Here is a 24,514-nt window from a genome sequence, read left to right as displayed (position 1 = left end):
ACTGTTCAAAAACCAAAAACCGGAGATAAGGAAGGGAAAATGCTAAGTTGGTGCCTATTATGGGGATGCTAGAAAAAACCGACTGTGCCGTAGTCTGCGCCGTAGTAAGCTGGGGCTCAGCAAGTGGACACCTAACCCAACCCGCGTAATCGTGCCTCCTTCCTGCAGTGCAAATCCCGCCTGCCCAATTACAAACGCAATTCAAATTGGCAATTGCAATTTGGCGGCCCCATGCTTATTTTCACGCTGACGCAAAGAAGGAAAGAGAGCAATCAAGCTTCCACAACGTACGCTGCCCTATCGGAATAGATCCACGCTAGTACCCCCCGGTCGATCGTGAAAGCATCTTAGCACTTAGATCAATGCATCTTGATAGTTCAACGAAAGTATCAGGCCAAGCCTCCACTATTACTAGCATGGAACGATGAAATATCAGCTCGACTAACAAATTCGAATGATGTATTTTTAGCAAACCCCAACCTTTCGAACCCTATGGCTTGGTGGAAACGCCCCCATACTAATCTCAGCTCTGATGACTGGAAAACCGCGGTCCTGATACGGGTCTGCTGTGCGGTGCCTGCCACGCTCTCATCCGATGCTCCGTCCCGTCCAATACTTCCGACCCAAGCCTTCCTTTCTACGGAGCTAAAGTGGGCTACGCCTGCCAGGCGGAGCAGTCCAGGACCCCTGCCATCGTGCTAAAGTCTGACTTTCTTTCGCCTATCCTAGATGAAACGGGAAAGATGGACGGATTCGCAGCTCAGCTCCCAAACAGCAGCCCTCGTATAGCTTGCCTGATCATTCTCTATAAACTGGGAACTAATTTGTCACCGCCAGACTGGGGAGCTTTGTTAAAACGGTGGCCGCCCAGAATTTTCCTTCGGCACTTTCCACCATGAGTTAAGACACTGGTTCTGCATTCTTATATTTCACCAGCAGGGAGTGGTGCATGCAAGGAGATCACAGGTATCTCTCGACTTCTCTTTCGAATTCCCTCCCTAGTTGCAGTGATGTCGGCGTTAAGCTTGGTCAAGGCGAACGACCTGCCGCAGGATCCCTACTTCCCTCAGTACCCGCCGACAGGGCCTGCTTTCCTCGATACCGAGGCATGTTTGTGCGCGCTGAGGCGTCCAGAACCGAAAAGTTCGAACGTGGCGTGGCACTGCATCGGAAACCAGACACAGGGAGTCTACAAGGTGACGACGGGGAAATGGTTCGCGGCTCTACACGAGGAGGCGCAAGCGGGGGGCAGGGTCGACGACGCTTCGAACGGGCCGGACACGGCGAAGGCCCTGCGATGGGATGGAGGCAGTGAGCCCTTCTCCCCGGCCGACGATACCTTGGGCCCGTACGACAAGGCTTGCACCGGCCACAACCAGACCACCTTCTCCACCGCCTTCTACCGGGCCGCCGAGGAGCAGAGGAATAACAAGACCATGGTCGACGCAGCTCCTTGCTGGCGGGAAGGCGCCGTGCCCATACAGATACAGACGCTGAAGTCGTGGCAGGATCACGGATGTAGCGAGGGCTTCCTGTGCATGAATAACACGGTTAACTCGTTGCCGCAGTTCTGTCCTCCCCTCACCGTCTGTCAGCAATCGAGGCTGGCAGGAGATCCATGTGCACTCGATGGGATCACGGTCGGGATGGGGCCCTTCGAACCCGTCGTCTGCCCCTCGGGCTATTACTGCCCTCCAGGCGGAAAGAAGATGACGCGGTGTCCCGAGCGAACCTACTGCCAGCCAGGCGCCTCTACCCCTACCCCGTGCGCCGGTGGGAGCCGATGCCCGGAGGGATCGAGCTTCGAAGTCTTCCTCGTCCCGCTTGGGATACTCGTTATAATCGATGGCCTGCTCATCATTGGTGTGATTATTCTGGCTCTTCGGGCGCGGAGCCGCAAGTGGAAAAACAGCCCTTCTCCGGGTATATTGAAAAAGTCCATGACACTACGCGGCGGCATCCAACGAGCCATGACACGACGTTACCGGCCTCTGTCCGAGGTGTACGACCAGGAATCGCTCCCCATGGACGCCACATATCACCCTCGAGACGGGACGTGGAACGGCTTCCAGGATGTAATCCACATGGCGGAAATGCAGGGGAGGCCCATCGAGGAGATGAAAGACGAACTACCGGCCCAGCTGCGAGGTTTCGTGGAGTCTATGAGGAAAGCCACGGATGCGTCCCGGCTCGGTATCTCCTTCGCATACTCGGGCCTGCAGTTCCACCCGCGGTCGGCGCCGAAGCCCATCCTGCAGGGCGTGACCGGTTCGATTGAGCGCGGCACGCTCACGGCCGTCATGGGTGGATCGGGCGCGGGCAAGTCGACGTTTGTGCGGCTCCTCATGGGCAAGCTCACCAACACGGGCGGCGCCATTATGGTCAACAACAGCCCGGGCAAGATCAAGCGCTACAAGAAGCTCATCGGCTACGTCCCCCAGGACGACATCGTCCTGCCCGAGCTGACCGTCTACGAGAACATCCTGCACTCGGCCCAGATCCGGTTGCCGCGCACCTGGACCGCCGAGGAGATCGAGAGCCACGTCAACTCCGTCATCGAGTGCCTCGAGCTCTCGCACGTGCGCGACTCGCTGGTCGGCAGCGTGGGGAAGCCCGTCATCTCGGGCGGCCAGCGCAAGCGCGTCAGCATCGGCATGGAGCTGGCGGCGGCGCCCATGTCCATCTTCCTCGACGAGCCCACGAGCGGCCTCGACGCCACGTCGGCCGTGTCCATGATGCGGACGCTGCAGGCCATTGCGCGCCTGGGCCTGTCCATCATCGTCATCATCCACCAGCCGCGCATGGAGATCTTCGAGATGCTCGACAGCCTGATCCTGCTTGGCAACGGCCAGCTCCTGTACGAGGGGCCCGAGAAGGGAGTCCAGCCCTACTTTGAGAGCCTGGGCTTCCACTTCCCCGAGCACGGCAACGCGGGCGACGTCGTCACGGACATCATCACGGGCAACGGCCACGTCTACAAGAAGAGCGGCGAGGTGTCCAAGGAGAGCCTGATCGCGCATTGGGCCAACGCCTCGGGCAACCGGAACAGCCCCGAGGGCAAGCACCCGCGCGACAAGCACGGCTCCGTCCTCTCCCTCGGCCCCTCGGACAACACGGCCATCCAGCAGGCCCTCAAGAAGCGCGGCGCCCCTCACCTCAAGCAGATCTGGCTCTGCTTCCGCCGTGCTATGCTGCAGCAGTATCGCACCAAGTCCTCCTTCTTTTTCGAGCTGGGGTTGTCCTCGGTGGCGGGCTTCTTGATCGGACTGGCAGAGAACGGGAAGAAAGGCATCATGTTCAAAGGTACGAGTTCCGAACTGCTTATTTGGTATGGTCTCGCGAGACTTCGAGTTGCTAACATCAAGTGTGCTATTGTTACAGGTTTCTACAAAGAGCCCTACGACGTCCTCTCGGTGGCGGCCGACTTCAAATCCGTCCCCGAGTTCGCCCTGCTGACGGCCATCGCCATCGGCCTCGCGGGCGCCTCGCCCGCCGTGCGTGTCTTCTCCGAGGAGACGCTGCTCTACCGGCGCGAGGCCGAGGCGGGCCATTCGCGCTTCGCCTACTTCTTCGCCAAGGTCGTGGCCGTGGTCCCGCGCATGACGATAGCGTGCCTGCATCTGACCACGTTCCTTATCTTAATGGCGGTGCCCGGGGGGCTATCATGGGGCGTTGCCTTTATCGCCAACCTGGCCTACTTCTGGGCCATCTACGGGCTGGCGGCGGTGGTGTCCATGGTGGCGCGGCGCGAGGACGCGCCCCTGTTCGCCACGATCCTGAGTCTGATCGTGGGCATCCTGAGCGGCGCCGCGCCGAGCCTCGCCACGGTCCGCGGCTGGCATATTGAGGGGCTGTGGCGCGCGAGCCCGGGGACGTGGTTCGCGGAGATCTACTTTGGGCAGATGGTCTACCCGTTCTCGTACCTGTACCAGGTCGACCTCGCCGCGCAGGCGACGGGGTTCCAGCTGGATAGGCTCTGGCTCAATGTCGTGGTCGTGTTCTGCATCGGGCTGCTGTACCGCGTGATTGCGTTCGCGGGGCTGTTTGTGGGGCATCGGTTGCGGATATGATGGGGATGATTGGCATGGCATGGCGATGACTAACTAGAGAGACGATGGGACGAGGTTATGAGGTTGCTTCACGTAAGCGAGTTTGGTTTAGACGGCATAGATTAGACTCATTAGCAATAAGACGCATGATAATATCACAAGAAAGACAAGCATGGTTCAGAAAAAGTTTAGTTGGGGTGTGTTAGTTTGGCTCGCCGGCCATCTGCCGAGGAATCGAAGTTGTCCTCCGCAATTATCCTCCTCTCACATTGTCCCTTGTCCTCTCATCCATCCTCCATCTAGTCAACGTCCATCTCGTTGACACCGGTGGAGATCTGTTGCTCCATCTTTTCACCCTCGAGGGCGTTCTCCAGCTCGACCAGCATATCATCGTCGCCTCCATCAGCGGGGGCGGTGGTGGTGGTGCCATCTTCATCGTTGGTGCCATCTTCATAGTTGGTGCCGTCATCATCATTGGCCTCCTCGTCCTCACTGGCCTCCTCGTCCTCACTGGCCTCCTCGTCCTCACTGGCCTCCTCGTCCTCACTGGCCTCCTCGTCCTCACTGGCCTCCTCGTCCTCACTCACATCAAAACCGCCGGTCATCTCGTAGAACTGAATATCGACCTTGGCCATCTCCTAGAGGCCAGGCTCGATATCTAACAGGGCCTGGGCGGCTTTGGCGGAGGCAGAGGAGTCCTTGGGCTTGTTACCAGCGGGGTAGCGGGGCTTGTCGTTCCATGCGACCCGGGCGCGGAGGACGGCCGTGAAGAAGTCCAAGAAGACAGAGCTGGTCAGCTTCTGGGCCCAGTCAACCTTCTTCTTCACTTCGTCGACGAACTCGAGATAGCCGCCCTCACCGTCGTCATCGTCGTTCTCGCTGGCGGCCTTGGTCAATTTGGCGCGCACCTCGTCCTTGGCGGCGGCGAAGAACATGCTCTCAAGGGCGCGGTTGAGGCAGCTGCTGTTCTGCCTGCGGTTGAGGAAGGCATGGTCGATGACGTTTGCCTCCTGGAGCTTGTGAAAGACCAGGTCGTCGCGCTCGGCGCGGACGGTGAAGGGCTTGCGGTTGTCGATGATGAGGCCGGGGCGAGGCAGGACGTCGAGAAGTTGCACGGCCAGGGTAGACATCTTCTTTAGTTGGATTAAAACGAGAACGGTGAATGTGGTCAGATAGCAATTGTGTTCTGTTCAAGTCTTGGTGGAGGAAAAAGGATGTGTGCTGGTGAGAGTTCTTGGTTGTGACCTGTGTTGATCAGAATGGAACTGAGTGAAAAGAATGAAAGAAGGAAGGGTTCTTATTGCTACCAACAGTGGGGTTGCCCTCCAGGCTGATTGCTTCGATTGAATGTAGTGAATGTATTTAGTAGCTGATCTTTCAAGGCATTATAAAAATTGTTGCTATTACCTCTGGCGCTTACCACCTAAAGCTCACCTAGCTTATGAAGCTCTATCAACCGGTTGGGGCAGTAGGGTTCTATAGGAGTGCGAGCTGCCTACCAGCTCGGGTCAATAAGGTGTGACAAGAGGGTGGCTAGAAGTCAACATGCTACTCTCTCTTCACCTATCAGAAACGGAAAGCTCACTTGGGTAGCTAGCTTATCTATAGGTGGTAGAGCGGCCTATAGCAGTGCATTGTGGGAAGTCACCCGAGGATGGTTGTGGGTGACCACCTCTGAATGACTATAAGAACAATAGCAATTCAACACCTGCCCAAACCAATGCAGTTGCTAAGCAAACTCCCTACATATGGCATTATAGCAGCACTGTTTCAGTAACATGACTCAGTGGTAGTGAATGCATCCCTTCACACCACTGACCAGTCGTGGGTTCAATTCCCACACCCAGACAAGTTGGTGTCGTCCATGCCAGTGTTAGTTTCTCTAGTGTCTGGCGTCTCTGTTACGCCCAGTTAATATCATCACACCCGGTGGTGGTATTTGCAGCTTACGTGTGTGGAATGCCAGCTGTCTGGCGTGCTCACATTTTTGTCTTTTTTTCTTTTTTTTTTTTCTTTTTCAATTTTCGTCGCCTTTGCTCAGGCCTATGGTCCAGCTTACCAACTCCATATACAAACTCGCAAAGTCCATCCAGCTTGAACAAATCCCTCAGTAGGCTGTCTTTGCCGACACTGGTTTGGCAAATTTGTGTCATCCTTGACCAGAGTGTTATTGGGTGTTCGCCCTGCGGCTCTTGGGTCGTTCCCATGCTGTCTGTATCATTACGCCGCACAAACGCATGTCACAGCAAAGCTGTCTGGACAAAGAACTGAGCCTAGCTATTTCTCCTGATTAACGGAGCCACATACGCTGTTGAAACAGAAAATGGTCTGCCCATGTTGAGCCCTTTGCCAACATAATGACCAATAGCTCCATATCCAGCAGATCCAAACTTTTTCCGGATACCCATACTGGTTATACGCGCCATTATAGCATCCTTATTTCTCCAAAATGTCTATGTGGTGGTAACTGTTATCACGGATCAGTAGTGGTCTTAATTTCCACCCTAGGCTTGCTGCTGTGATCCATGTCACGGCCCCACCTACGGTGGTCTGTGCTTATGGCCCGTGCACCCGTACCAGTACATAGATGTCATCCATAAGCGCCTGAGAGAGGACCTTCCTTCCTCAGCGCAACAACACATCTAAATACACACCCTTACAATCCATGCCAACGTTGTCTCTGCAATGTCTGTTGCACTGTACCATTTTATTGTCTTTCCAGCTCGTATGAGTGTGTCTGTGACTCACATGGATAAGACTAACAACCCGTTGATGATTGTTTCCCTGTCCTCCTTTCCCCTTTTCTCCCTTCTTCTCCGTCTCTCCTACATAAAGTACTCGAGATGCCATACCCTTTATCACCCTTCCTACTAGGCTTAGCCTTGGTAGCGTAAGAGAAGCCTTCCCATTAGCATTTCCTACGTATTCCAACTGAGCCCCAGCCTTGAGTGACCAAAGGGGGGCATGGGGAATGAGAAAGGGGGCTTGGGTGAACCAGGTACGTGCAAAACCTTCCTTCACCACCCAACCAACTTTCACCAATTAATTGGGCAAATCAGAGACTGAGAGACCAATAGTTAAGCCAAATAGCCCTGAATCCCTCTAGCGAAGTAGCATGATTAGTTTAATGGAAAACGTACTGAAACCGGCCGGTGGATGCACGTTCCCATCGGCTCTTCCTTCGCTTTTTGGCGGCACCCAACTTCGAGCCCCAGCAGGTGTTTTCTTTTTTTTTTTTTTTTTTTTTTTTTTTTCTTTGACTATCCTCACAACTTTGCTTTCTCCCAATCTATACTAGCAGAGACAGGTAGCCTCGTAAGGACGATACATTCGTAAGAGAGGAAAATATACAGTCTTAAGTCGAGGAAGACTACAACTTTACGTATCGTTCAATTATTATATTGTCTCCATCATACCGCCAAATTTTCTGTCCCTACGACGCTGTCCAGAGATAGTCATGTTCACTCGAAGAAAACGGGCCCCATGCGCAGCTCAAACGGCTGCTTTGGCACAATGTTCAAACTGAATATCATCAATTGATACCAACTCCTGTTGACGTCGTGGGGTGCATGTCTGATATGCCATATGGGATCCTCAAATCTCCGTCGGGGCCAAAATGGCCGACGGGGCTCCCTGTTGGTGCCGGTGTAACTGTGCCGTACAGTCACGCCGGTTAGTCACGCCGGTTGCTGCCTTGGGTACCTACATGTACTTGCCGCTAGTTCCGAGATAGGCACTAGTTAAATCGACCCGACCTTGGTGAACATCAGTCCCCTCAATTCTATTCTCGACTTATACATCACATTGATGGCCAGTACTCACTCCATGAAAGCGAGAACTCTCTGATCGATAACTTGGAATCTCACTGCCTTGTTCGCTACTTACATTAAAGTCTTTTTCAATATGGCAACCGAGCCGCGCGAGGTCATCTTCCGAAACTACACCACGGAAGAAGGGAAGCATTATGCAAGCTTTCGCCCGACCTACCATGAGAACCTCTACAAGCTCGTCATTGATCACCACAGCTCCACAGATGGTCAATTCGATACCATCGTGGACTTGGGCTGCGGTCCCGGCAATACAGTCCGCGAGCTCGCCCCTAAGTTCCAGCATGCATTTGGTCTCGATCCGTCCGAGGGCATGATCAACACCGCCAAGTCGCTGGGTGGCTCCACCGCCACCGGCGAGCCCATCCGCTTCGAGATCTCCTCGCCGAGGAGATCGGGTCGCAGCTGTCGCCCGCCATCCCCGACGCCAGCGTGGACCTCATCGTCGCCTCGACGGCCGCGCACTGGTTCGACCTGGAGCGGTTCTGGCCCCGCGCGGCCGAGGTGCTGAAGCCCGGCGGCACCGTCGCCTTCTGGGGCTCCAACTCCAACTACGCGCACCCGTCCATGCCCAACCACGAGGCCGTCACCGCCGTCCTGCACCACTACGACGAGCACTACCTGCGGCCCCACTACCAGCCGGGCAACTTTGCGGCCTCGGACCTGTACCGGAACTTCACCTACCCGTGGGACATGGACCCGCCCCTCCCCGCCTTCGACCAGGCCAGCTTCTTCCGCAAGGAGTGGGACCCCAAGGCCTGGGAGAGCGACTTCATCATCCAACCGCCGGCCAATCTGGACACGATGGAGAAGGTCATGGCTACGGTCAGCCCCGTCCAGCGGTGGCGGGAGGCGCATCCGGACTTGGCGGGGACGGACAAGGATATGGTCAAGATGATGCGACGCGACATTGAGAAGATCCTCCACGAGGCTGGTGTCGAGAAGGGAAAAGAGTCGCTCAAGGTTGGCATTGCTGCAGTGTTGGTCATGACCAAGAAGAAGCTCTAGGGCGCCAGGATGGCCTCATCTTTAGACACCTGAATCTGTTTACTTACTCAGCGGCACGCACTCGAGATGCATTACTGCATGTCGCAAGCAAAGGATGAATTGAGATTGATGCATTGCTATATCTAGAATCTAATGTCAATCTAGGATGACAGGGTAGACGCGTGGGCCAATTGGGGTTGAGGCAGCTCACGTGCTTTCGCGTCCCAGTTTTGACACTGCCAAGCGTGTCACGATCTACATAAATCAGACGTCATTTCAAATGAGGATCGGGTCATCTACATCAACCACCTTCTTCAATTGAATTTCAAAGAAGTAGCATGTCCTTGATCCTTTTCCAGCTACATTGATCGAGACCGCAGCTTTATCTCATGTTAAATTTGGAATAAGGCGCTCACCCACAGCTTCCCCAACCACGATGCCTCCAGCTTCAAAGCGTAATAGCGACGACATCTCGGTCGACGCATCATCTTCCTCCAAGAGAATCAAGACCCATGAAGCCATAGATTTGACTGGCTCTGATTCAGAGGACGCGCCTGCGGACGTGAATGCTGCCGAGACTGCGCGACAGCAGCGCCTCACAACCCCGGATCTCGAGTTTGACTACGACCGGAGTCAGTTGCGTGATCCGCGGCCGACACCCGGCCGGGTAAAGCGGCCGAGACATGACGAATATAGTCTGCCGAAGTCGGAGCGCGAGAAATACAGGCCGCCTCCCCCGGCCAAACCGAAGGGTCGTCTCAATGCCTCTCAGAGAAGCCAGCTTTACAAGGAAGAGGCCATACACGATTCGGCAGCCCTATATCATGATATGTATGTCTGCCTCAGCAAGGGACGCAGAGGCTCTCCCACATACGACACGGCTGGCTTCGAGCTCGACTATGACAAAGTCTTCAGAACATTGGCGCCCCGGGCATACAACAAGCGTCGTATAGTCAAGGGTATGGGGGACTATCTTGCGACGGCCGAGACTTTTGACAGTCGCATGTTTGACATATTCTTTGAAGAGGGAGATGAAGTGATGGAGAAGAAAAAGTGGGTGGCTCCTGTCTTTACCAATTACGTCAAGGATAAAATCTCCAAGGACTTGGGCATACCGTGGCACAAGATCGGCGTGGCGGAGCTTGAGCTCTGGGGGCAGAAGGGCTTTCCCAAGGAGAAACTTGCAGACTGGACTGTCTTCTCCGCGGAGGATAAAAAGAGAATGTCGAAGATGCAGGGTGGTTCTGACTTCAGGAAGTAGCGTTGCCCATGGCCAACTATTTTCCAATACTCATTTCTTCCAGCCACTGCAGACCAAGTCGCTCTGTTGTGGTGTGAGCAAAGCTTACTCTGTCACATAGTTCATATTCATCAATCATGTAAACCGCGGCTTCTCTGACCACGTTCCAGTCATGGCAAGTCCGGAAACTTGCCCTGACTCGTTCCCGATTGTGTTGGTAACACACGCCCAAGAATACCCCTATAAGTAACCGCGGACCCAAGCACCATGAGATCCACCACTTCTGGCCAAGACATCAGATCAAAGAGAGAACACCCATAGCAAAGCCAAAATAACACAATAGCAGACCTTCTTTCACTCCTGAAGGTACTGCCAAACAAACACTTACCCAGCCAGCGAACGAAGACATCAACCAACAGCATCACATCATGTCCAACTTCTACTTCAACCCCAACGCCTACCCCTTCTACCCGCCCGGCCAGTTCCAGATGAACCCCAACGCCGGGACCTTCTACCCCGCAGACCTTCCTGCCGAGCAATGCGCCCTTCCCCACGTACCAGCCGGCCCTGTCCAACGGCGTGGCCGCGCCTTGGGTCGTGCAGCCCAACCAAGGCGGCGGGTGGGGCGGCTACTCGGTCACGGGGCTGAGCACCGCGGGGCAGCATTACCCGCCCGCCAGCTGGCCGGCGGCCTACCCGGACCCCAACACGCATCCGGGGCATTAGCGGTGGGTGAGAGTCTGTCTCGATGCCGTAGGCCGTATGGGGTGTTCGGTCGGTGAGAGAATAGGGGGTCTTTCATTACATTTGAGCGTTTTGGAGCACTTAGTAAAATGCAAGAGTAATTCCATAACTGACACCCAAGTGCCATTTCAGCGTGTACTCAAGGCTGTCATGTAAGCCGCACATCGTTGGATTAATCGGCCCTAAACCACTGAACTTCTAGTGACTCCGGGGTACAGGGATGAGAAATAACAGAGGCACTGTCATCTTTCACTGCAAAGACCGGCAATCCATACAAGGTACTTCTATACTAAAAAGACCCCGTAACTCAAGCACTGATTAATGTGGTTATACCCATTTTCTTGGGGTTATGGTAGTCTACCCCTGTTCATCAACACCATCGGGACCTGCGCGAGCCGGGAGAGACCATGCTTTTCTAACATGTCCATTTCAGGTGTGACCAATATCAATATAGTATTTAACGCCACTGTTTTGAAGATTGTATGACTGTCCGTACTTATGATAGCGTTCATAATCAAAGCTCTGCCACATGGGGCCGATAAAACATAAGATCATGGACTAGCGAAAACAGTTGTTAGTCGTATATATCTTGCAGCTTACATTCGGTTCCAAGAGAATGGAAGCGTAGGCAATGATCAGCCCTGGAGTGTGTTATCGGTATACCAAGGGTCAGTATATAAAGTATTATCACCTCTTACGAGATCGCCTTGAGCCGGAAGAGTAGGCCAGCCAAGACAAACAGGAGAGAACCCCAGAAAGCCTGGAGCGGCGAACTTATCCTATCAACTTCCAAATGATATATACCAGGCACACCTTCATTCCAATGTTCTCTTGGCCATACCAATGGATCCTCACAAACAGTCCAACCCGCGAACAATCGTACCAACCTCCCTCCTTGGCCTCTTGCATCATCAACAAAGCACTGCGAGAACGTCAAGGACTATCGAAGGCCAATGCCGCCTACGAGCAGGAACTGGCAGACAAGTCTGTCGCCTTTCTGTGGACGTCGGAGGACAGATGGCGAATGCGAGACGTATCGTCAACTGTCGCAACAACGACCGGATACGGACAACATGGACCCCCATGAAGCGGGCGTGATACGTCGACAGGCGGTAAGAAATGGGCAATTGTCGATACGGCGCCCTGTCAGAAGTCCGTACGCTGATGTGCTGCTACCTGCACCTATCAATGACACTTTCATCACCCCACCCTACAGTTCGCGGCCCTGGGTAAAAATGGGACTGTACGACGATCCCGGACGCTCTCGACGCCCAGAAAAGCCCGGGGCAGAACGAGGACAATCTCCGCACCCGGCGCGACGAAGCGGCCGGTACCCGAAGTCGCAGGGGCTGCATGCAGCCGCTTACGGCTCAAGCGCCACCAGCGTCAGTGCCTTTGGTATCATCAACCTCACGGATTCCAACGCCGGCGTGGAGAGCTCTTACATCTCGGGCTGGTTTTTGTGGAATATCGCCTACTACCGATTGGGCCCCTTGCTGCGTTGCGGATTCTTCATCGTTGTTGATACCAGTCAACACCAAACACACACACAGACACTGTTCATGCCGTCCGGAACCAGCACAACCAGTACGGATGGCTTTCGATCAAGTCCAATCTGTCGCACGCGTTCGAACTATAGACCGGCAAGGGCGACAAGAACACAGTAATCGTCAAGTGCAGTGGGTAGACCTGGCCCTGCGCCGGCGTCAAGAACAGCAGTGGAACAAGTCACCAGTGAACCCTTGAAGAAGTCCGATTGCGGAAATGGAGACCAGGGAGGAAAGAAGGGAAGAAAAGGTTCGATTAGTAGATGATTGAGTAGAGAGAACATGCATGCATCAGTGTGTATTGGGAGAAATAGTATGGCAAATGTCTCTTTTTTTCTACTTGTATAACGTGATGTCGTGTCGCATGATCTCTCAAACAGTCCGTGTCCGAAAAACTTATATCAAAACATGTCTCATCTACGAGACTCGTCTTCTAACGTGAGCTGTCTAGATTCGCAGGACACTATGCCTGTGAAGGCCAGCATCTTCTGCCCTCTGCCCAATTACACCAAAAACGCCGTCCTGGAAAGCGACGTCATATTACAAGACGGTTCCGAATCCAAAGGTCTGCTTGATGCTGCGGATATAGTACTCGTTCCAGTTGCGCTTCGTGACGTCCTCCTGGCCGACGGGAACGCCAGTCCATGTGACCTTCATGTTGGTAACGCCGTCAGAATCGTTCTGGTCGAACTCAATGGTCTGCTTGGAGAAGTGACCAGCAGGCCATTGGTTCAGGCGCCAAGTCTGAACAATCTTGGTGGGCGCGAGCTCGACAAACTCTCCCGAGACGTTGCCATCAAACAGCTCGAACTTAGCACCCTTCTGAGCACCTTCGAATTTCTTCGGAGGGGCACGAGTGAAGGCGGCAATTCGCTGAGGATCGGTAAAGGTCTGGTACAGCTGGTCGGCCGTGGTCTTGAACTCCTCGGTCTCAACAAGCGTAGTAGTGTTCACCACACCACCCTTGTTGTCCTGGGCAGCAGCGGCCGCGCCGGCGCCGGCTGCCTTGGGAGCAGAGACATGTTGCTTGGGAGTGGAGAAGCCGCTGGACGGGTTGGAACCAGGCTGGTGCTGGATGTCCTTGCCATGCTCAGCAATCAGAGCAGGCGTGAGCTTCTTAAGCTGCTCGACCAATTGCGGCTTGAGCTGGGATCGGATGAGGTCTCGCACGGGTTGCTTTTCAGCCGACTCCGAGTGGATGGTGAGGTCCTCGATCTGGAGACAGATAAGCCACCGGCCAATTTTACGACTACTACTACAAGACATGCACTTACCACAATCTGTTCATCATCATGTGTGACTTCCGGGACGGTGAACGTGCCCGAAACGTCCTCTACGCCAGGAGCGTTGCCTTGACTTGGTCAGTCCCGACACGGCAACCAAATGACAGCTATCAAACATACCAGAGAACTCTAACACCAGCTTGACGTCGTAATAGGTAATCACCTTGCCCTTGCGCTGACTGACGTTGACGTCGCCATCAGCACTGACGACCTTGCTGATCTTGACATTAACATCTCCCTGCTCAGCCGCAACATCTACCAAGTTCTTGTTGAACCAATCTCTTGCCCACTCAATAACATCCTTGTCGACCCAGTGCCAGTTGTTGGGGTTGTGCAGAGCCATGGTGAAAAATCGGATAGGGAAGAATCGTAATGGAGAGGTGGTGACCTATGTAGAGCAGTGTTAGCCGGAATCCCGCCAATTCAATTCTGCAACATAGTGGTTTGGGTTGTATGATATCAGAGAGAGGTCGTAGACCAAAGCATTGTGGTCATCAAAGGAGGGAGTACAAGTAACCCTATGACTGGTGCCAGCTGGGTTCTCATCATGTAAAAGGAAAAGTCTGCGTATCGAGAGGATACGCAGAGGGATAGCCTAGCAAAGCGACTTACCGAACAAGGAGCTGCTGACAGTCGGGTCAGATCAGTTTGGTTCAAAAGCAGTGGTGGTTTCTCAGCAACCTTCACAGTCTGTTTGGGACTCCCAAAATGTAGGAAAGGCAATTGACTTTGTAGCTTGTAGAAGGCGGCTGAGGGGGCACGAGGCCACGAGGAGAAGAAGAGAAGGGAAGAAGAGGATGGAAGGGCAGAGAGGAAAGGTGAGGGAAAGATCTAGAAAACCCATCACGCCAAACCAAGGCTGCGAGAGCTGTGGCCCCTCTCTGTCTGTAGGCCTGAGCCCTGGATTGGCTAGACCCCTCCAGCCCCCACTAACGAGATGCATCTAACCGCATTCAGCTGATAAGACAACCCCAATTCATAGCAGCTGGCCAGCCTCGCTACGACTATCTGCTAAGAACGCCGTGGGAAGGCATAGCAGCAGCTTCGGTAGTCGTTCAGCCCAGGTGTACGATGGGATGTGTCCAGATCACGTCAAATGACAGGTATTCCATTCGAAGGCTTGTCACAATGGAAGAAAACTTTTGCTCAATGAAAATTTCCTGGCCCCGTTTTATATTTTGAAGACGACAACTCGGACCGACTGATTACCCTGATTGCCTTCTTATCCGTTGAATTTCGAGGCACGCATTCGTTGTGCTGCTGATCAAATGAGATGCCTTGGTGGGCTCCTAAAGCCAGTATAGGGTCGATGGCATGGTATTCTCTGCATGCGAATATATGCGCTCACAGCTGATCAAGACTGCAAGCTGTGCTTCTATTTCGCAAAATTCATCACAGCTTTCCACGTCTCGCACGTTGAACACAGCTTGGTTGATCATTTCGGTTGGCACCCCGGCCAGCTAGGTACGGACACGAATAACGGAGCACGCTCCGTTCATCCAAAAAATCCGTGTCCATCCCGCGTTGCTGCTTGGTTGAAGAACATACCTAGTCCGACCAATCCGGTCAGATTGTCGATAGTGCCTCTGTACTTCTATATATAGAAACCTCTTTCTATGTATCCTGATCCTCAATGTTGATCCATCGGTTTTGTCTTCATTGCTCAGGGCCGACGGCCAAGGGACCAGGGCTTCTGCCTGCCCAAGTCAAAATCCGATGGCAACATTTAACGATGAATGGCCGAACTGCCTGGCCCGCATCTACAACTATCTCAGTTAACCATGCGTAGTAACTTGACTTATCTGAGATTGGAATGTCACAGTTGTACGGAGTAAGGAATGCTAAATATAGTCCTCTCGCCGTACGCCGGCTCAACCCCCGCTGCTATCGACGCTGCTCTTCCTGGCCAATGAGCTCGGAATGTGGGGAGAGATCTTGGTCCAGCCATGGGTCAAGATTGTCAACTGCCGCCCATGGTCCTCTATATTTGGCACACTGGCAGGTAGGGCTGATAAACATGGCGGCCACTCAGGGCACTGCAAGCAAGGCGCCGAAGGGGTCTTCAAGGGGCAAAACCATCACCCCTGGTGAATAAGCAAGCCGAAGGTTCGGGAAACGCAAGATCCGTGGTTAGCTACAGTTTCGCTGTTATTTAAAGAGAGGAAAAGCGGGATGAGATATACTAGCATGAGTTCGGGGACATGTCCGTCAATATATGTGAGGCTCTCATGGTGCAAGGCTCCTGTGGTAATGGAACTCCAAGCTTAGCTCCCGGGCATGACTGCATTGGGCTTGCATACCCGCCGCCGCGCGAATACATGAAATCGAGGCGGGATACATTAGTCCTGTAGTGTAGAATGGGTATATTACCATTGATTAAGCGTCTGGTCAGCACTCAATGTTGGTCGTTGTTGGTTGGGGGTTACTTCGCATGACATGGCGAGAAGTGCAATGCGTTCTCGAAGTCCGAGTTGCAACCCTACTAATTGACCCCCTCCCTTTAGTGCCCTGGGCGGGTTCGCGGGGGCTTGGGGGGTAAATTCCAGCAGCCAATTGCTGTCGCCCAGCTGTACAGGGGTAATGGAGCCTGTAAGCGCCGGCAGCCATCAGCCCAATTGGAAGGGAGTCTTGTGAGCTGTGAGAGGGCCTGGCGAGAAGAGTCTAACTGCGAGGGACATAGTGGTAGTGATCCAAATATAGATTCCAGTCTCCACCACCTTGCTCTGGCGAATACCATTGACAAGATGCCGACCAACAGCCCATCCTCTCTCTTGGCCCCCGGTCCTTTCTCCCGCCTCCCTCCTTTTGATCGCTGATCGCGCTCCATTTCTTGTGTAACGAAGACAGGCAACAGGGCCAGAGGCCCAAAGGGGCAGACTCTGTGGTTTTGTACGGAGTTTTTTGCCTACAACGGACTGACTCGCATGTGCATGCCAAAAGGCGGTCCGGCCAGGAGGGCAGTTGGCGAGCTGGCCTCGGCGTCGCCTACTTGTACAATACGAATTGACGGTTCTAGACAGCCCGGCACTTCACACTTCAGGACGCCGATGCCTGCCCATCCTGATGCCACTGTCCAGACGCATGACTGGACTTGCATGAGTACCGTCGTATTTTGCTTCCTTTGTCGGCTAAGCTAGACGACTAGTCTTCAACAGTCCCATATTTGTGACCAAATTCGCAGAGTGCTTGAGTGGTGATTGAGAGGGGCAAAGTCGCTCAATCTGTACCCATTTACTGCCCTCTTCGGTGTGATCCCGCATGCAAGTGTGCTCGTTCTTGGCGGGCATGTACGTGAAGAGGAACCTTCATGCAGCCAGCGACCGGGATGTCAGGGACTAGATCGTTTGCTGTCTTCCCGTCTATTCAGTGGTTTGATCTCAATTTAACCTCTGTCCTGCATCCAATTCTCTCTTTTTGTCCCTCCTGCGCCAGTGTTACCCGCGTCGAATCTTCGACCTTGTCACGACTTCCTATCACCGCCCCTATCACGACTTCCATCAGCAATTGACGGGTAATGCATGCCGCCATTTGAAGCAGCTCTCTCCACGTCTGCGCTGCATAGCAAGAGGCCTTTCCCTCTGGTCGGAACATATCGGCGGCGGCTGGTAGTTCCGGAAACTCGTCGCGACGCTCCGGATTGATCCCCGCGCCGTTTGGTTGACGACCGTCTTGTCCATTCCAGACGGTCACAACCGGTGCCTTCATTTTGACGACTGAAGATGAGTACCAGTCGCGACTCGACTTCGCGGCTTCGTCAGACGCTCAATCCACTACTGACGACCTCACTGGGAGGGACATATGGCCAACAAACGCCCCATTCCGCCATCTCGGTGTCTTCGCCTTATGCCTATTCGTCAGCCCACACCTCTATGAGTTCCATACAACCATACAATCCCCAGGAATGGGCGCCATCTCCTGCCGTGGGTCCAGAACGGACACACCAATTCCCCCCGCCTGAGCCTCAATGTAAGTCCACCAAATCATGTTTGCCTAACTACTTGCTGGATGCTGATGTACCGCCAGCATCGCCACTTCCACCTCCCCCATATTCCCCACCGCGCAGCCAGAGACCCGTGAGCGCAGCTTTTGAGTCCACTCCAGCCAATATATCTGCTCCGCGGGTACCTGCTAGCAATTTGCACAGGCCGTCACCGGAGCCGCCGAACAATCAAAACTTCCCACCACCGCCAAATGCCGGTGGCCGAGGTGCGTCGCGGGAGCGGCGTTTTGGTCTTCCATCGTTCTCGAGGCGTCGGGAACGAGAAACCTCAGAAGCTGTAACACCACCCGATACTCACCAGCATGCGCCTATGCCGAGGCCAGCGCCGCTCTCTCTACATATACCACACAGGCTTGAGCGATCTGACACAGATTCTTCGGCGCTTCCACCAAGCGCGCGGCGCGCTACATCGGCAAGTGCAGTCGAAACGCCCACGTCGGCTCGATCACGCTCCACATCACAGTCGAGATGGGGGCCGGGGTTACCACTGCCTCCCCCTCCGCCGGGTCCGCCTCCGTCAAATTCCAGGTCTCAGAGTTTAAATCGGACAACCGAGCCTGTTGCATCGCCGCCCACGAGGCGTCCGGTACCGGAGGGCATCACAGCACTTGGTCCTGTACCGCCTACACCGGCAGATTGGAGCGAACATGACCGCCAGCCAAGTGGCAAACAGCCCCAACCCGTCTTGAATATCGATACGTCAAGTGCTGCTACATCTCCACAACCTCCCGAATCCGCCTCGGCTTCTAGTTCTGCGGGCGGGCAACTATCGAGGAACGGGGCTGTGAGACTCGAGAAGACTCTGCGCGAGAGACGAGCGGAGAGTCGTACGAGACCTGGTACCAGTGAATCCAGTGCCGGCATTCAGCCGCTATCTGATATCCTTACTTCACATGGGTCTCATCCCTCCCGGCTCTCCGGACACAAAGGTCCATACAGTGGTGGACGGACGGGCCAAGATACACCGGGCACAGGCAGTCGGGCTGGAGAACATCGTATTGATTCCCGTCTTTCAACGCCACACCGTTCAGCGGGGTTACCTCCGGAGACTCCCACGCCGCCCTTTTCTCCGCTGCCTCACAAAATGTATCCTATAACGCCTCACACCCATCCAATGGCACCCAAGGCCTTGCCAACACCGCCTCCGCAAAGCCGCTCTGCCTCAAGCTCTAGCGCACGACCAGACATGCTGAACTCAACAGGGAGCCTGGCGGGGATGCTGAACTCAACACCGGTGACCAAACATGCCGTCGTCAGTCAGACAGCAGAACAGTTCTGTACCGCGACGATTGAGCGTTTCCAAGCCTTCGCTCGACAAGAGGCAACGGCAGCTTCAGACGCTGACCGGGTGAAGTTGTTTGCCGAGTTCTTTGTCAGCGAGTCCAGGATTCGACGGGAAAGGTACAATTCCGCGATTGGGGCCATGGGCTCCGAGATTTTCGATCTGACGAGGGACCTATTCCGTCCTATGCGAACCAGGCGGGACTCCAACACATCACAAACGAGCGACTTGGCACCTCCAATGTCGGAATCCAGATCGCACCGCAACTCGATGAATTCCGTCTTTGGGCGGGAAACTGCGCAACAACAATCACATTCTGCTCCCGCCTCCGCCGGTATCCCCGTTTCTCCAAGTGGTGGTCCTTCTAACAGCACTAATTGGCAATCCAACTCTAACTTCATGCCCTCGCTATCGCCTATTCTCAGTATGAGCATCAGCGAGGCTCCTGACGAGAATAGCTCTCGAGGACGAACGGCAAGCCGTTGGTGGGAGGCTGACTCTACTGGCGACCCATCACAGCGGCTCGAAAGATCCAAGCGAGAATCCAAGTACATGGGGGTGCCAAAGGAAGCCCGCGAAGCACTCCAATGGCGCGACGGGCCAAATGAAGGGGCCGGCCCTGCAAGCTCCAGCGCCTATGAGCCATCTAGCGAATACCCCCCGGAGAAAGTTGGCTGGCACGAGGCAGAACAATCCCAAACCCCGCAGCCGTTTAGGAATTCTTTGTTATCTCTACCGCCATCAGCGCCAACCACTCCTAGCCCGTATCATCTGGACGTCTCTCGCCTGGTGACCTTGCCACCACCTTACCCACGGCACCATCCTGCTGTTAATAATAACCATCCTGAGCTAACCTCCATTCGTACCACTGTACGCTCTTTAAGCGATATGACACAGCTTCAAGAGACCAAAGAGCACTTCAAGCAGGACAGCCAGAAGATCCGAGAGGAGGCCGCTGAAGCTGCCAACCAACGCCGAAAGGCCTTGCGGGTAAACTTGCACCAAGAAATCAGCAGCGGTAATATGTCCTACGGCGAAGCGGCTGCCATTGAAGCCGATTCGAATGAGACTGAGCAAGTGCAAGCGAAAGACCTGGACAAGCAAGAGTTTGAACGTTTCCAGTCAGAGGTGGTCAGACCCCTCAACGAGATGCTTACGACGCGCATTGCGAAAGCTACCTCCCTGTTCAATGAATTACGGTCTCGGCTGTTCGTTGACACACACGCCTCAGACCCGAACCTTCCTCAGGAAGAAGGGGATGAACAGCCTGAATTACTCGAGAAGCTGACACTTTTGAAATGGATCTTTGAAGCACGCGAGTCATTACACAGGGATGTGTATGATCTATTGAGTGAGCGCAATGACCGGTATCGCGACATAATTGTAACGCCGTACCAACAAGCGGGCAATGAAGAGAAAGCGGCCACGGCCATCAACTTCTTTGCCAAAGACGCGGCCACGCGGAGTCTAGCCTTTGCAAACGAGGTGCTGCAACGCACCTGCGAGTTCCGGGATGTGGTATCCGAGAATGTTGAGCGTGGTGTCGACATGCAGCTCAATGCTTTCTGGGATATTGCGACGCCGCTTAAGAGTCTCCTGGAGAAGATCCCGCCTGTCGTGGACGAGCGCTTCCACATCCACATCCCGCCAACCGAGTACGATGAGACCCCGAGCTATCACCAGCACCCGCTGCAGTACCTGTTCAGTCTCCTGCTCCACGCCGAGAAGAGCACGTATCAATTCATCGAGAGCCAGACCAACCTCCTGTGCCTGCTGCATGAGGTGAAAGAGGCCATCCTGATAGCCCGGTCCAAGGTCAAGGAGGCCGAAGGGCGCGAGCAGCACGTTGTGGACGATGAACGGCGCCATGAGCAAGAGCAGGAGACCGAGGACCTCAAGGAGAAGGTTCGCGTTGTCCACGATCAGTGGGAGGGCGCGCTCGGTGACGCCTTGACCGGTGTCAAGGAGCGAGTTGGCGAGTGGCTGTTGAGCACTGGTGGCTGGGATGAAAGCCTCGAAGACGGCGGCGTCGGTGCGTGCTAAGTGATTGGCGATACCGCACAACGAGGAGAGAGAAAGAGAGGGAGGGCGACTTTTTGCATGTTTTCTGTTTTTGTTTTCTGCCGGTCGTCAACTCCGTAAGAAGACTGACTTGACTGGCTCACTACATGTGATACCCCCTTTGTTGTTGAAGACGGATGTAAAAACTGTCTTGTTTGAAGTGCGAATGAATGAATGTCTGGATGTCGGATGTAGAAGGCTTATTTACTACTGTCATTGTTAGATCGCAGATGCGGTTGGGGATCTCGGGATCGCGGGATTGAAGGTTGTGTGCAATATCTCGTCAACTACATCTTTTGATAACTCCATTTTGGTGTCACTCTTGCCATGTGATGGTCATGATGTTCAAGCTTGCAAAAACGATCTATGTTCTGTGTATGCCGACTACTGCAGGGCCCCTTGTGTACTGTATGTAGTAGGGTCTCCGAACTTCTGTCCGAACCAACAACATCGGACGTTTGTCGTCGGCACCGGACCTTGAATTAAAGTTTCCTCGTCTTATGTGTCCATCCCAGCTGGGGTCTCGGCCGAATCCGAGTTCGATCTATTTTGCTACTGCTTACTTACATGTAACGCGGCAGCTATAAGCTGAGCCATGGCCAAAAAATCAGGGACCGGGTCATCTCATCAAGGATATCCTACATTGCAGCTCTCGTGGGTACTTGGCGTAGTATTCCACGTCAGCAGCTGACTGAAAGAATACTACCTAGTTGGAGTGTGCTATTGAGACAAGGGTAATGGGACATGTCATGTTGTCTCCGTCGTGCAGGGTGCCTAGCAGGTGTCAGCAGCCCCTTACTTCCCCTTTTCAGCTTGTTAAGCTTTCTCGGAGTTATTATGAGATACAATGGGCTACGGACACGAGGTCGCGGTCCGCTCAATCAGGGGTCACTTCCAGCCCCTTCTCCCGCCCAATCTGATGGAAGACGACTAATGGTGTGGTCTAAGAAGGTGTGCTGCAAGAATGTAAGCATGTAAGCATGTAAGCATACCTTTTGCCAATACCAAGACTCCTTGGTTCGATAATTTATACGGAAAAGGATCAGTTGCTTTCTGGCTGCCAAGGCTCAATTTGGGAGTCGCGGGACACCCACGTGGGCCTTGCTGTCATGGCCCATGGATGGTCAAATGTCAACTCGAGTCAAGATCACAGCTTGGACCCCGTTGCACTAATTACATGGTCCGATTACGGCCCATACTACTCGTATCCACACGATCCTCATTCAAGATCTAATCTGTCCCATCGTGTCATTCAATGAGTTCTCTGGGCATTCGCAGGAGTCGAGACAAACGAACGACACCCATATTGACTTGTTCGGTTGTCAACCCACTGCTGCGTTAGTGCTGGAACCTGGTAAGGCTTTCGCCACGCGAGAATGGGCTGTCACATCACATCGAACAAATAGACACGCGTGTGGCATCATAGCTTTGCTGTGGTCGATGAGACCAGTATTGAATTGAAATAAAATTCGTCGCTAAGTCTTCGTGGAAAACGCCCTCGCGCGACAAGTGGGAGGTCTCCCCCCAAGCCGAGGGCTCCTTCATGGTATCATGTACATACAAGCCAGCTCTTCAATGTAACGCCCCGTCTCTCTCGTGTAGATAGTTTATCCTTCACCGTTCCCCATTCCTCGTCCTCTTCTGCTTTTACAGAGCGAAAGCCACGACGGCGGCAGCCAGACCGGCACCGGCCATGTTGCGGCCAGCGCCGGCGGGCGTCGGGGTCGCAGTCGAGGCGGCGTGGGACGCGGTAGCGGTGATGTCGCCGTAGACCGAGGTGGCCTTGGCGCTGGCGGTGGACAGGGCGCCGCCGATCTTGGTGGACGCCTCCGAGGCGAGGGAGCTGACGGCACTGCCGACTTGGGCACCGCCGACCTTGGCGCAGATCTTGCCGGAGGTCTCGAGGATTTCTGAGGAGAGAAGAGAGTCAGCAAGTTGGGTTTCCTCGAGGTCGTCACAGATCTAGATGAGTTTGGTTGGGAAGGAGCCCGTGTCTATGCGCTTGCTTGCTTGCGTAGGCGGCAAGCAGAATAGGAAAAGAAATGGGATGGTACGTACTGCTGAAGTCATCGTTCTCGCAGTTGATGATGCAAGGGGTGGCCTTCTCGGTCAGGTCGTCAATCTTGCTGCACTGGCACTTGTTGTCGGAGGTGTCGCAACCAATCTGCTTGGACGCATCGTCCAGGCACTTCTTGGTGCAGGGGGGAATCTGGGCGATGAGCTCCTGGATGGTCTCAGCGGCGGCGAGGGCCACGAAGGCGGAGAGGACGATGGTCTTGAACTGCATTTTGTTGGTAGTTTTGGATCCGGTGGTGGGTATCGAAAAGATGGGTATTGCGTAAAGAAAGCGGCGCGGATCCAAGATCTGTAGATGTTGTATATGGAGTAGCACTTAAGACAGAAATGGATGGTAAATGAGTGTCGGTAGGTGACGGAAAATAGATGGAACAAAACTAGAACCCGAATGTGCTTCCTCCCGGCCTATTTAACGAAAACGAGTGCGCAGCGTGGGCTGCCATGGTTGCATAGCCGGCATGATGGGATGGACGCATGGCATTGGCTGGTCTGATACGAATTGGGTTGGGATGCGATGTGATGGTTTTCTGGGGTGAAGCTGGTGTTCCATCTCGTTTACCCGTTCAGGGGGCTCCAGTCCCCTCCCAGGAACCGCTGGGAACCCCTGCAGAAGCGTGCCAGTTTAAGCCTGATACGAACAAGCTTCAGTAGGTGCACGGGGCGCGTAGCTCAAGACGGACTAGCGCGGCCTCCTGTGGCCGATCTTAGCTTTCTTCTGCCTTCAGGGGACCACGGGACTTGCCCTGGACTAGGTACTCCAGATTCTGGCCTGGCGTTGGTGCTCTGCACCTGCAAAAGGGCTTGGGACATCCCATTGATTGCGATGGGCAACACTGCAGCCTGTCGAAGAGGGGACCTTGGAGGGCACTCATTTGCGACAGCAGACACCATGACTCGATGGCGGATATGTCATCGTTCGGCAGCATGCAAGGGGGGTCCTAGTGATGTTTCAGACCTCGTCATTTCGCTCGGCGGCCGAATTACTGCCTCCAACTTGCTTGGCAAATCTATTTGTTACTTTGGCTGCAGTCCGCTGACTGACTGACTGACCCGACCCGATGGGCCAGAACCCAATTGCTTGGTTCATCTCGACGACGACAGACGACGGATCACCGTCCCAAATCGATTAGCCAGGAACCCCTCTGGCACATCCAGTGATGATAGAGCCTAAGCACATATCAAGGGCCCGTGCTTTTTGATGCGAGAAGCCTGCTTACTAAGTAGTTGATAAGTACATGTATCCATGAGCCACTGCATTTCCTCCCTTCGCGCTCTCGGATTCTTGTAATCATTACCTTGGCTGTTCCGGGCTTCAATGGATTATTATCGTCTTTTCTTTTTTCTCCCTGGTTTGCGTAGCATATGTCAGTGGCGCTCTAAGTGGCTAGCTGATGGACATGATGGTGAGAACCATTGCT

General features: G+C 54.2%; 10 protein-coding genes across 10 annotated transcripts; 5 read left to right on the top strand and 5 right to left on the bottom strand.

Annotated features, from left to right (window-relative positions):
• Positions 1 to 1,010: 1,010 nt before the first annotated feature.
• On the top strand, positions 1,011 to 4,070 carry PG985_002273 (uncharacterized protein; the record flags this gene model as incomplete). The annotated part of the gene is made up of 1 exon (XM_066822042.1): positions 1,011 to 4,070. The coding sequence occupies one exon, from the start codon at positions 1,011 to 1,013 to the stop codon at positions 4,068 to 4,070; it is 3,060 nt and encodes a 1,019-aa protein (XP_066689474.1).
• A 278-nt stretch (positions 4,071 to 4,348) lies between these two features.
• On the bottom strand, positions 4,349 to 4,654 carry PG985_002272 (uncharacterized protein; the record flags this gene model as incomplete). The annotated part of the gene is made up of 1 exon (XM_066822041.1): positions 4,349 to 4,654. One exon carries the CDS (start codon positions 4,652 to 4,654, stop codon positions 4,349 to 4,351), a length of 306 nt encoding a protein of 101 aa, XP_066689473.1.
• A 33-nt stretch (positions 4,655 to 4,687) lies between these two features.
• PG985_002271 (uncharacterized protein) lies at positions 4,688 to 5,179 on the bottom strand (the record flags this gene model as incomplete). The annotated part of the gene is made up of 1 exon (XM_066822040.1): positions 4,688 to 5,179. The coding sequence occupies one exon, from the start codon at positions 5,177 to 5,179 to the stop codon at positions 4,688 to 4,690; it is 492 nt and encodes a 163-aa protein (XP_066689472.1).
• Positions 5,180 to 7,952: 2,773 nt separating this feature from the next.
• Positions 7,953 to 8,884, top strand: PG985_002270 (uncharacterized protein; the record flags this gene model as incomplete). Its single annotated transcript, XM_066822039.1, has 2 exons — positions 7,953 to 8,214; positions 8,253 to 8,884. 2 exons carry the CDS (start codon positions 7,953 to 7,955, stop codon positions 8,882 to 8,884), a joined length of 894 nt encoding a protein of 297 aa, XP_066689471.1.
• A 415-nt stretch (positions 8,885 to 9,299) lies between these two features.
• Positions 9,300 to 10,124, top strand: PG985_002269 (uncharacterized protein; the record flags this gene model as incomplete). Its single annotated transcript, XM_066822038.1, has 1 exon — positions 9,300 to 10,124. One exon carries the CDS (start codon positions 9,300 to 9,302, stop codon positions 10,122 to 10,124), a length of 825 nt encoding a protein of 274 aa, XP_066689470.1.
• A 407-nt stretch (positions 10,125 to 10,531) lies between these two features.
• On the top strand, positions 10,532 to 10,885 carry PG985_002268 (uncharacterized protein; the record flags this gene model as incomplete). The annotated part of the gene is made up of 1 exon (XM_066822037.1): positions 10,532 to 10,885. The coding sequence occupies one exon, from the start codon at positions 10,532 to 10,534 to the stop codon at positions 10,883 to 10,885; it is 354 nt and encodes a 117-aa protein (XP_066689469.1).
• Positions 10,886 to 12,934: 2,049 nt separating this feature from the next.
• PG985_002267 (uncharacterized protein) lies at positions 12,935 to 14,020 on the bottom strand (the record flags this gene model as incomplete). The annotated part of the gene is made up of 3 exons (XM_066822036.1): positions 12,935 to 13,609; positions 13,669 to 13,745; positions 13,798 to 14,020. The coding sequence occupies 3 exons, from the start codon at positions 14,018 to 14,020 to the stop codon at positions 12,935 to 12,937; spliced, it is 975 nt and encodes a 324-aa protein (XP_066689468.1).
• Positions 14,021 to 17,040: 3,020 nt separating this feature from the next.
• On the bottom strand, positions 17,041 to 17,382 carry PG985_002266 (uncharacterized protein; the record flags this gene model as incomplete). The annotated part of the gene is made up of 1 exon (XM_066822035.1): positions 17,041 to 17,382. The coding sequence occupies one exon, from the start codon at positions 17,380 to 17,382 to the stop codon at positions 17,041 to 17,043; it is 342 nt and encodes a 113-aa protein (XP_066689467.1).
• Positions 17,383 to 17,396: 14 nt separating this feature from the next.
• PG985_002265 (uncharacterized protein) lies at positions 17,397 to 21,002 on the top strand (the record flags this gene model as incomplete). The annotated part of the gene is made up of 1 exon (XM_066822034.1): positions 17,397 to 21,002. The coding sequence occupies one exon, from the start codon at positions 17,397 to 17,399 to the stop codon at positions 21,000 to 21,002; it is 3,606 nt and encodes a 1,201-aa protein (XP_066689466.1).
• A 1,665-nt stretch (positions 21,003 to 22,667) lies between these two features.
• PG985_002264 (uncharacterized protein) lies at positions 22,668 to 23,307 on the bottom strand (the record flags this gene model as incomplete). Its single annotated transcript, XM_066822033.1, has 2 exons — positions 22,668 to 22,930; positions 23,079 to 23,307. The coding sequence occupies 2 exons, from the start codon at positions 23,305 to 23,307 to the stop codon at positions 22,668 to 22,670; spliced, it is 492 nt and encodes a 163-aa protein (XP_066689465.1).
• Between the last annotated feature and the right edge of the window lie 1,207 nt (positions 23,308 to 24,514).

This window comes from Apiospora marii (genome assembly GCF_038362585.1).
Source record: "Apiospora marii strain CBS 49790 chromosome Unknown utg000002l_segment0_segment0, whole genome shotgun sequence".
In the NCBI taxonomy this organism is placed as follows: Eukaryota; Fungi; Ascomycota; class Sordariomycetes; order Amphisphaeriales; family Apiosporaceae; genus Apiospora; species Apiospora marii.
The sequence above is the reverse complement of the archived record's forward strand: the minus strand, read 5'-3'. Positions and strand labels throughout refer to the sequence as shown.